The sequence below is a fragment of the Telmatherina bonti genome, assembly GCF_933228915.1.
Source record: "Telmatherina bonti genome assembly, chromosome: 22".
NCBI lineage: Eukaryota > Metazoa > Chordata > Actinopteri > Atheriniformes > Telmatherinidae > Telmatherina > Telmatherina bonti.
The window spans coordinates 22694537-22703937 of record NC_136631.1 but is presented as its reverse complement, the minus strand read 5'-3'; the positions used below and the strand labels follow the sequence as shown (position 1 = coordinate 22703937).

At 36.9% G+C, this 9401-nt stretch overlaps 1 protein-coding gene across 1 annotated transcript in view; it reads right to left on the bottom strand.

Moving 5' to 3' along the window:
* Window positions 1-2011, bottom strand: part of LOC306772505 (TLE family member 5-like) — a 9420-nt gene extending 7409 nt beyond the window's left edge. Inside the window, exon 1 of the mRNA XM_079262002.1 lies at window positions 1664-2011. Coding sequence (XP_079118128.1) covers window positions 1664-1690 — 27 coding nt within the window. The 5' untranslated portion in view covers window positions 1691-2011. The remainder of the gene's footprint in view (window positions 1-1663) is intronic.
* Between the last annotated feature and the right edge of the window lie 7390 nt (window positions 2012-9401).

The window sequence follows — 9401 nt, the reverse complement described above, 5'->3', positions numbered from 1 at the left end:
TTTAATCAAAGGGTCTTGGGTTTGTTTAAAAACACCAGCTTGACCTCTCAGATTAACATTTTGAGAGGATAGTCCAAATGAAGCTCAGCCTACAATTATCTCAACCTCGGATCGTGTGTGGATGGCATCAAATATGTTGGACTGATAGTACAGTGCCATCGACCAGAGTAAAGAGGATGTTCACAGCTGTCCTGAAGAAACTGATTTAAGACATCTGTTGGCAGAAAAACAAAAACCTCTCTTCACATTTCTAAGAGTACCAAGTATATTGGTCAAGAAAAGGTGTTTGCATAAGGATGAATGGGTCCATACAGACCATATGTGAGGAATTTAGGCTGCATTAGAAGTCTGGTTATGTATAGACCACACTTAACCCATCAGCACCAAGCTGTAATCCAGGGTTTATCTGGTTCCCTAAACCTCATTACTCTCTAAATGAGTGGCATAAGGGCAAGAGGTTTCCCAATGGATTATGGGACTGGACAACGAACAAGGAGTCGTTCGGTTGCACAGAGGTCAAAATGTTGCATCCATAGTGAAAAATGTACCTCGCTCTTTTTTAATTTTTCTTTCTCTTTTGAGCTACTAATCAAGCACATATTTTCGCTGCAAAGCAGTGGCACACTGGTTTTACTTATAGTATATATGGTATATTTTGTTGAATCGACAGTGAATTTATAGTGCTTTGTATTTTTCCTTAAGTGCAAAGTGAATGAGCAGATCTATTGCTTAACTAACTTCACTACTTTTTTTTTTTTTTTTTTACCTCAAATAATCATGATTCTAATAGTAGCATCTATGTAGTATTATCTGTGCAGATGCTGCACATATGTAGAAAAATAGAGACAGAGCATAACAAAGGGGGCTGTAATATTCTACAGTAACACACACTTATAAAAACATCAGCCACATATTTTCATTTTATGCTTCTGAAAGAGGAACAGCGGTCACATGCTGAAAATAACCAACAACCTCATCCATGTGCTCGCTTGTTCAAAGAAACAGCAACTTTACCTGACAAGTTTGTTGTGGTGGTTTTATTCTGAGTGCTTGTAGACCTCTCTCTTCATATGTGGTTTTCATAGATGAGTTTTGTTACCATCTTATACTAGACATGGTATTGAAATACATACATATCACAATTTAGTAAAGGTTTAAGTATGTAAATACAGCTGGACCCACTGGTTATCGTTAATGTGACAACTGTTTCCCTGAGTCGACAAAGCGGAAGGAAAGTATGAAGTGGGTCTGTTTAATTATGCTGTTATTAAATTTAACTTTTATCCAGCTTATTAGGTTACACTCTAGCATGCAGTTAAGTTTGTTGATACAGTAATACGCCAGAGTGATTTCAATCACCGACCAACTATTGACTTAAATTAGCAGTTTTGGAGTTGGATAGCTAAAGGCTATTTGGTCCCAACCGAAATGATGCAAAAAGGGGGAGAAATGGGGTTTATGATAGTATTTACATTGCTTTCAAGTTTCGTTTTGGCATGATTTTGAGGGATAGACGTGCAGAATAGACGCAGATAGCTCTGTAGCATTGTGAGACAAGCTGACAGCTACCTGCAAGCAACGACGCTGATGCTTTCTCAGCTGTCGGCTGCTAGCTAGCGTTAGCTCAGCTTCCACTCGGGACAAGTTCAAGCAGACAACTTACCGAGTGCCTTGATTGAGGAAACATCATGTCAGCTGTGTGTTTTGTCGTGTTTCCTTGGACTGGTTGAACAACAAGGCTAGCTGGCTAAGCTAACAGGTCCCCAGATATTTTAAATGACTGGAGAAGCTATTTGCACTTTGCACTCTGTCATCCTTTAAAACCACATTAGCTAACGTGAAAGCAGCGCAGTCGACGATGGTCTTCTGGTCTTCGCAGTCAGAAATTCTGTCGTCTCCGAGGACAAACAGGCTAACGGGAAGAAAAGGTTGCTTCAATGGAACATCAGGTCTTTGGGAATAACGATAACGCTACGCCTCCCCGGGGGAAACCCTGGATGTTGACACATGAGCCCCAGACTTTCCTTTGCTTTGAAGAGAAGAGCAACATCACCCGGAACATAAACCGAGCAGCGGAGGAGCGGGCGCCCCGTGTGACGCAGCGCTGAAATGACTCGTCGCCGTTGCCAGGGCCGCAAACAGAGACACGGCGGTCGCTAAGAGGAGTGTGGCACCCCTCCCATGTATACTATACTGTAAAAGTACAATGATTGGATACTATATTACTGGATTTGCATCATTTCCCCCCCCAAAACAACTTTTTTTTATTTATATGGTCAATTATGGATGAATAAATCAAATAATAGATGAAGACACTGCAGCCGGTTAATGAGCCCTTTATTATGTTCAGGTGTATTAAAGTATGGTTGCCTATAAAACATGCAGGGCAGGGGGGGGGGGGGGGGGGGGGGGGGGGGGGGGGGCTGAGGACCGGAATTGAGAAACACTGTAATAGACACAGACACACAATAAATCAAATAATAGACACAGACACATTGTAAACTCAAGCTCTATTAATATCTGGAAATTTTTTTTAAATTTTAAAACAGTAAACAGAAATAGAAAATATCCCTGGCCACGTTAAAGTGTCATTTTAAATCCATTAAAGGGGCTCTGTTGTGCTATTTCTTGTTTTCTGAGCTTTCTACAGTATTATAGTGTTGAATACTCATCAGACATATGAGCGGCGCCATTTTTTAATCACCTAAATTCATGTTTGAGTTTTCCAGCACTCTATGTTTGTTTTTTTTCTTCTAAATTTTAGTGCGTCCTGGGGTGGAACCATAGACTGTATATAAAAAGATGGACATGGCCTCCGAGACATCACCCATAGGTTTCTGAAGAGCTGAATTGAAGCTCGGTGGGCAGTTCCTACCATCGCCATCTTGGCACTGTCATGTTGTCTCACCTGGAAATACAAATATTGGCAAAGAGGTAGAGCTGAGAGGGGGGCTGTGAGCGTCATGGTGGATGATTGACATCTAGCGAACTCTGAGCTTTCTGTAGCTAAGAACTAACCAAGCTAACGCAGAGATAACAGGAGCTAAGCAGCTAACGGAGGTTAGCGGGTTAAAGCTAAGTCACATTGTTCACCGGCTAAAAACCGCAGTTGTTCTACGTGCTTCTTACATGAAGTGGGACATTGGGTACCTGTCAATCAAAAGGACACGCCCCTAAATATACCGAACTTCGTTATTAAATAACTTTTAAATGGGCGAGTTCATGACAACCCCACAGTTGTCATGAAGGTAAACCTGACCTGGTAAACCAAAAATGGATTTTCGAACCAGACTGTAAACATGTTTATTTCTGCTGTGAAGTTGGACTTTTTAACATGGGAGTCCATGGGGATTTGCTCTGTTTTGCAGCCAGCCCCTAGTGGATGAGAGGGTAACTGCAGTTTTATGCATTTCCGCATAGGCTTCACTTTTAACCGCTGGAGGCTGCGTCCATCTTTCATATATGGTCTCTGGGTGAGACTCAGTGATTGTTCATCTTCTCTAGGTTGTGCATGTTCAGGAGAAGAAAGCCACGCCCACCGCCACTGCTCAGTAGAACTAGTTCTAGCAGTTGACCAATCAGACGCAGCCCACAAGCAGAATATAGGGCGAAGCTATCTCTGTTTGCTTTTTTCTGGAAGAGATGTGAGAGGATCAATACAGAAAGAATGAAGGGGTTTGTGAAAAATGCTTCATTATTTCTTGCCCTTCTGGACTTGCACTTTAAAATAAATTAGACTGAAATGTGCATAATAGAGTCACTTTAATAGCTCCAGCTGTGCTTTAATTAAGAGTTCACAACATGTTAACATGCTTTTTGCTTTTAAAATGTTTTCACACATGTTCTTTTTAATGGGCATTAATATCTGACAGTAATCCAAGGGGAGATGAATCAGTGTCAGTTTAGGTCTGGTCACATAGCAGAGGCGATCATCTCCTGCTCCCCAATGGCAACTTGAAGATGGATGCAAAAACCAAGCTTCTTGTGGTTCTTTTGGATGGGAAGGGGGACTTATATAGCTGCTACTCCTGCTAAGGGATAAGAATAAACTGCATGCATATTTAAGTTGCTCACCAAAAGTCTTCAATATCTCCAGGAAATGTCACTAGACTTGTAGATAGTCTGTTCTTTAAACAGGAATAAAAAGACGGCTAAAGTTGCTAAGTAAATGCAGAGGTCCACCATGTGCATCATTGTAATTTGTGTACCATGAAATTGTGCATAAAATTGTGCTGAAAAATGCATTAAAGGTGGAGTATGTAAGATTTTCAATATTTTCAAAATAGATTAACTAAAAAATATAACTACAATCATAATTAGATAGTTTTTTTTTTTTTTTAAAAAAACATGTAGTTTCCAGTCTGTCCATATTTGATGCGTTATTAAATTACAAGTTTAATTAATGACAAAGAACCTTCTTAAATGTTTGCCTATACCAGTAAAAAAAAAGTGCTTTTTGTCATTAATTAAACTTGTAATTTAATAACGCATCAAATATGGACAGACTGGAACCTACATGTCTAAAAAACTATCTAATTATGATTGTAGTTGTTTTAATAGTTAATTTATTTTGAAAATATTGAAAATCTTACATACTCCACCTTTAAAGTCTCACCCCTAATATATAAAGAATTGGAGCCATTAAAATAAAGCCTCCCTGAAGCCAGGACATGCGTTAATAATCAACATCTACAAACTTGCTCCCATGTATCTTAATAATAATGATGATGAATACTGAATGAAAATGCAAGTTATTCCAGCTACACATTGAAAATAGAAAAAAACAAAAAAAATCCAATTGCAAAATTCTCCTTTTGAGCGATTCAATTGGGGAGTGAAAGTAGTTTAAAAAGAGCATGTGACCATTTTGCATCTTATCTTCCCACACTAACAGTCTGCGCACATTTAGAGAAGGGTTGCGGGTGTCATCACCTTTAGTCTGATTTGTGAAATATGTAGAGATTTTTCAGTGACTTTCAACTATATAACTAAAACTATTAAATTGATGTCTTAAGTAAAGTATTCTTGATACTTAAACCAGATGTTTTTGCTTCCAGGAATTTTAAGAAAAAATCTTGAGTAAGACTTGAAATGTTGAACAATCTACCCATATTACAAGGGTAGAAAAACACTTTTTGTAAGCAGTCAATTTTCTTATCTATTATTAATCACCTGCGTTAAGAAATGTTCCTCCAGATGTTTTTGTAAAATATTTCCAGTCTTATTTTTTTCCCATAAAGAGCATTTTTCATGAACCTGAAATAAAAACGCAATTCAATTTTCAACTCATTGCTTCCTCAATGAAGCTTATTGTTCAGCCTTTTAGAAAAAAAAAAGAATTCTCTGAACAGTTTAAAGATCCTGGAAAACCACAATAAAGTATAACCAAGGTTTTACATTTGGGAGGCGTTTTAGCTCAATGTGTACCAGTAAATGGTTTATTGAATTATACTAAAATTTGAAGAAAAAAAAAAAAAGAAATATGAAATTAAGATAACTGGGAAAAATGACATATTTCTCTTCTATTCAGGTCTGTAAGAGGGCATGTATGATAAATATCATTTCTGAAGAGAGACCAACCCAATGTAAGTCCTAATGATAAAACAAACTAAAAACTTGAGCATAAACATCTTTGAGGATTAACATAGAACTACTTTAATAGCAGGATCTTTGCTGCCCGAGTCGCCTCTTCAGACATTAGATGGTGCAAATCTGTGCAGTTTTTATAAAGTTACCTCCATATTTTGTGGAAAATAATGAAACCCACTCATACACCAACAGCAAGTATAGGAACAAATTTATTTCAATTTAAAACAGATACCTTGTCATTATGTTTCTCTCTTTAAAAGGCGGCAATGATCATAAGTCATGTTCATGTCTGAATGAGGATCAGGCAACAGTGGTTGAAACAAATACATGAAAACACATTAAAAAAAAAATATGGCAAGAGTTATGTAAATCATTAAATCGATAATAACCAGCTGATTGAACCCCCATAATTGAGGGCTCTACTTTAATGAAAACATCCAAGCCCTCACTTCCAACACAAAATAAACAGCACATGCAGTAATAATTACAGTTTCTTAAAAAACAAAAAAATTAAACAAAAACAGCAGATTATCTTTTAAATCTTCACTCTTACATACAGAATAAAGTCTTTGTGTGAACTTAATCTATTCTTTTAGTCTCTGGTGTTCTGGTTTTTTTTTTTTTTTTTAAAAGGGGGACCATCTCATGAGGTGGTCCTTCTGATAATGACCACAGCGTTGGCACTTAAGAGAGAGCCTGGCTCTAGAGTGGGGTTGGCACACTCTGTATAATACATAATTTACATTTTGGTTTACACATAAAATAAAGAAAAGAAAAAACATTTTTTACACATAATTGACCTTCAGGTTTAATTGGAGTGAGAAAAAAAATCAAGTGGTCCTAAAATAGTGTTCTGGTAATGTCTTATACAAGATAAAGAAAGAAAAAATAATCACACACAAGAAGGGGAACAAGCTGAGTGTGCACCAACTCCATAGTGATGTCCAAGAGTTAAGATTGATTCCACTTAATTCAACAAGCTTAGATGAAGGGATGTCACATGTTCCAAAAACCGTAAAGGGCCAGAGTTGCCATCTTTTGTTACTCAAGGCAATGAAAGGCAATAAATAAGCAATGTAGTGAATTAATAATGTGAAAAATGGACAAGAATGAGGCGGCTTTATTTCCAAATGAACTGCATTCCTCCTTTCTAGCTCAAATATGTTGAGATAATAGATGTGCCCCACCCCCACCCCCCAAAAAAACCACAAAACACTGTGCGACTGTGGGCTGCGAACATGTCACCAAGCCCACACTATCAGCCACTCCTCCCTTCAACATGTGCCAGAATTTGTGTCAAGTTAACAGATACATGGTTTGACACCATCAAAGTCAGCTGCACTCAACACTGTAAATATCAACACAAATTACTGATAAATACTTGGGTAGGCATACTGGTCAATCATTGCAACGTTTAATACTGGCATCCTGATCTCCCGTGACTGAAGTCAAACAGCTGGCTTCCTCCTTAGAGTGAGGTTAGTGTCATTTTCAGCATGTAAGATGGCAGTTATGGACCATGCTGGTGTTTTTTGTTCAAACTCATTTTTACTTCATTTATATATATATATATATATATATATATATATATATATATATATATATATATATATATATATATATAGTGCTATGTACACATGTACATAGCACTGTTTCCCTAAAATTTCAAGACACTGGATATAAAGAGCCCTTTAGTTTTTAATCCATGATGTTAAGTGGTTAAATCCAATAATTTGGAAAATTTGCCTGGGCCGATGTGTTAAAGTTTTTGTGATAAATTCCTAAGAAAAGTTATATTTGACAGGCAACAACAAAACACTTTGTTTAAAAAAAAAAAAAAAAAAAAAAAAAAATAGTACTATGCTAGCTCCTGGCTTAGTAAAGTGAGCAAAAACACCAGCATGGCCTTAAAAAGTTACTTGGCTATAAGCTTCAACTCAAAATACTTGGGGAGGAAATATGCAATACTTGTAGTGCTTGCTGATTTAGAGTTTCTATACTGCATGAAGTATTACAGGCAACACTGTGATACTGATGCAAAAAAAAAAAAAAAAAAAAGTGTAGATCAGAGCGGGCTTTAAGTCCTAAGGAAATCTTTAAAAACAGCTTAATGTTGGTAAACTCTACACAAACACACACCTTACATTTGTGTTAACACCCTGCCTATACTTCTTATAGCACAGACTGCAAATAATCTCCATATATAAACCAGAATTAGCAGTGGATGACTTGGTTCACTGTGGTCCTGTACTCCACTCCCCGCTGTCAGATGCACTGTAATAGCCCTTAATGAGGATGAAGGGTAAGCCACCTGTAGAAAAGGTCAGAGACCAAAAAGTATATCTGCACTTCACTGGCACTATTCAAAGCAAGCATAAAAAACTGGAAATTAATAATTAAAAGGACAAAAAAAAAGAAAAAAAAAAAAGTGTGTTAAGTTACAAAGAGCAAGCATGGACCACAGAGGTCTTCAATCACTGGAAAAAAAAAGTCCACCTATGCTTGTACTGTACATTTTTCTAGGTATGTATTACAGCGCTGCATCTATAACCCAAAAGGAAATGAGTTTCTTTGGGGTTGGGGGAAAAAAAAGAAGAAAAAAAAAAAGAGAAAAAATAAAATAAAATAAAAAAAACAAAAAACAAAAAAAAACACACACACACACACACACAGATGTGAGGGCTCCTAAAGAAACCAAACAATATTATCATGGATGAAGAAGCAATGGCAAGCACAATTGGAAATGTCTCTAAGAAATAGAAAGCAGAGATAAAGTCCTTATTATACCAGACATTTTTTTTTTTTCTTTCTCCTTTTTTGTTTTTCTTTTACAGCAGTTTAGACTCAAGTAGGCTCTGCCATGAGAAAAGGAGCCCTTCAACATGACAGAATTACAAGCAGTCAAATTATCAACACCTTCAACCTGGTTCATAAATTATATAAATTAAAAAAAAAAGTACTTTTAAAATCTCGTCACCATACTGTAATAATTTTTTTTAGTCTCTTTAAAACTAGCACTAGTTAGTCTTACTCTTTGTACAGAGCTGTTGCAGTTGTGTGGTGTTCTTAGGCTGGTCGAGAGGAACTTTTTTTTTTTTTTTTTTTTTTTAAAATCTCAGATTGTTGCCCCTTTGTTTCCTCTGCACCGCTTGGCTCTGTGTTATCTTACTAATCAAGTGAACAAAACCCAAAATCACAGTATCAATACTACCATAAATTCATAGGAAAATGAAACCAAAAAAACCAAACTGTTCTGCTAATGAAACTTGATACTTTTGTTTTTGCCAAAAATAGTGTACCACAGAACTTATTTGTACAGAAAAGTTTTGTGTATATTTACAAATATACACAAACATTAGCAGACTTCAGAGTGTTTTCTGTGAAAGGTTCAACCCCCCCCACCCCTCTTTCCTCTCATCACTCAATAGCAAGAAATTTTGTTTTTAATAAACAAAGTGACTATACTTTATAAAAAACAAAAAAAAAACAATTAAAAGAACAAAAAACAGAAGCACATCCTGATCAGGAAGTGTGTCTGATTGGGTGGCGAAGTGATGCCAGCGTGACATTGTGGAATCTCGTCACAACCAGAGTTGTGCTGAACTTGCAGCTTTTCTTTCTCTGAATAAGCTGCGAATAAGCAGTTTGAGCTGCAGATGTGCTCCGTAGAAACACCGATGACATCACACACCTCTCCATGTCTGCTTCCACCAATCAGAGCTGTCAAAAGCGGCGTCTTTTTTTTTTTTTTTTTTTTTTTTTAAACCTGCTACTAGAGTTTCATATTGAGGATGCAGGTGCGTATCAGTGGA